The 2,511-nt window shown below is 43.2% G+C and overlaps 1 protein-coding gene across 1 annotated transcript; it reads left to right on the forward strand.

Moving 5' to 3' along the window:
- Positions 1-1,430: 1,430 nt before the first annotated feature.
- Positions 1,431-2,000, forward strand: ASCL4 (achaete-scute family bHLH transcription factor 4). The gene has a single exon (XM_084811733.1). It carries the CDS (start codon positions 1,431-1,433, stop codon positions 1,998-2,000), a length of 570 nt encoding a protein of 189 aa, XP_084667859.1.
- The last annotated feature ends 511 nt before the right edge of the window (positions 2,001-2,511 follow it).

Below are 2,511 nucleotides of genomic sequence, written 5' to 3' on the forward strand. Positions count from 1 at the left end.
TAGGCCTCAAACCTTCACAATGTTTTTTATTTCAATCCACTGTTTAAGTAACTGATGTGTCTTGGGGTGCTTCCATACCAGGCTTTTATTGTGCCCCATTAACAGAATTTTAGGGGGGGGTGCATCAAGATGACAATGTCTTCCATTTGTAACCCTCCGTGTTTTTCCAGCCACGTTTTCCCTCTTTTTTCTTCCCAGAAAAAAATCAGAATAGCTGCACACAGCCTTTTGATCAGAAGTGCTAGGAGCCGTCCATCTGGAAAAACCCTTGATTAAATCTTACTGCTAATTTCAAGGGGTGTCATGTGTATTTTAATTGGATGACTTCATACTGTTATGCTTGCTGTGTGATTTTTCCATGCGGCTGCAATCCTATGCACACTTACTTGGGAGTAAGCCCCAATGAACTCAACAGGACTTACTTCTCAGTAAACATACATAAGGCTGGACTGCAAGCCACTCTGTAAGGGCAATGTGCCCTAAAAGGTGACTTATATGTCTCTTATTTAATACATACATACAAAATCCCCTTGAGGAAAAATCCTTTGTACCTGCTGCAAAAACATAAAATAATACGAACACCCTTTCAATGGTGTTACATAAAATAATACGAACACCCTTTCAACGGTGTTTGGCGCATACAAGCCTTATCTGACACAGTTTGCAACCACCAGGGAGCACTCTTACCCTTGATATTACACATATTATTCATCAGATCTCTGCCTCCCCACCCCCCACCCCAAACTAGTCAGATATGGTATAACTTTGCAAACTTTTCTGTGAGCTGACTAATTCAATTGCTTTAGAGCAACGGAAGCAACCAAGGCTGCCCTTGCCCTTTGGATTTTGGTACAGAAAGCCCCTGGCTAACTTTTCAGCTGACAAAAGATCCTTGGTTCTTGAGGGAGTGGAGGAGGAGGAGGAGCTCTGGCAACACTTGGCAGATGCCTGTAAACTTTTCAAGTTACCCATCCTTTTGGAGGCAGGTAATATCAAAGGGCACTATGGATTACAATACATGAGGAGTGTTTACAGCCTGGGAGATTATTTATGTTTGGTTTTACCTCTATAGTCACACATCCAAGTTAGGAGAAAAGGAACACAGGAACCCTCTCATTATCTTTTGAAATATGAAGATCAGAGGAAAACCAGGGTTTAAAGTGTGGAGTGATGGTCCTAGAAGCCTGCTTATAAATTAGAAGGCATTCTGCCTGTGTAATAACAGATCCAGGAGCAAAGCTGATACTCAGACATAAGACTGGAATTCCGGAGTCATTGTTGCTGCTACAAACCTTGGGCATCTATCTGCTGTTCTGATCATCACCAGGATATACCGTCTTGTCAAGCAGAGCATCTGGTTCACTTGACCTTCTCATAAATGGATTAATTCCATACAGTCTGTTTTGGAAGTTGTGTTGCATTGCTTCAAGATGGGAAGTAATAAAGATGAAGGGCTGTTGAACAGGATCTCGTTCTCAGGACCAGTATCCCTTGGAAGCAGCCATGTGGCCAGGCCTCATGGTTTACCACTCCGGGAGCCATTTGGAGTTCCTTTTCACTTTGAGCCAACGTACTGGGACCACCAAGCCTACAATGGATATTCAGGAAGGTTCTCCTACCTACCCTTTTCTGGGTATGTAGGAGTCTATGACTACTCTTTTGAGCCTGCCTTCATCCGCAAGCGGAACGAGCGAGAGAGGCAGCGGGTTCGTTGTGTGAATGAGGGCTACACGCGTCTCCGAGACCACCTTCCCAAGGAGCTGGCTGACAAGCGCCTCAGCAAAGTGGAGACCTTGAGAGCTGCCATAACTTACATCAAGCACCTTCAGAATTTGCTGGACTATCATCCGTTGGGGACAAATGCTAAGGCACCCATTCCAGCTGCAGAGGATCAGGCTGCTTCTGGCCTTAGCTTAAGAAGGGAATGCAACAGTGATGGAGAATCTAAAACCTCCTTAGCTTCATCCCCTTACAGTGAGTTTGAGGAAGTTTGCAGTTAGGAAACATCTTCAGAAACTGACAGCTTAAAAAAGAGGGGGGGGAGCCACACTGTTTCTACATCTGTATGGCTTTTTCCACAGAACAAAATTAATCCCCAGCAAAGGGATTAAAAAGGTATCTTCATTATTTGAGATTACTGTTTCCGCTGGTGTAATTCATTCAGGGCAACCTCAGATGTTTATGTCAGAGGGAGGGGGGAGAAGATTGTTCCTAACATTTCCTTATTTATGCTCTTAACAGCAATGTGGGGGTGATTATGACTCAAATGGCTTTTAAAAATCAGAAATATTCTTGACGTTGTAATCTTTGTTCTGTTTGTTTCAGTCAAGGAGAACAATAAAATCGGATGCGTTGGTTTCAAGATTTTTTCCACCTGGAATTATGTGGTTCTCACTGGTGCTTTAGCAGGCAAATAGTGCTGTAATGATAAAAGCAGTTACAAAAACTTTCTCTTGAAATAGAAGTAGTCATATTGCCCCTGATCCAGAGAAAATTAGTTGTCCTTGAGCC

This window comes from Heloderma suspectum, chromosome 7, assembly GCF_057233095.1.
Source record: "Heloderma suspectum isolate Gila_16-S chromosome 7, 16-S_ref, whole genome shotgun sequence".
NCBI classification, from domain to species: Eukaryota; Metazoa; Chordata; class Lepidosauria; order Squamata; family Helodermatidae; genus Heloderma; species Heloderma suspectum.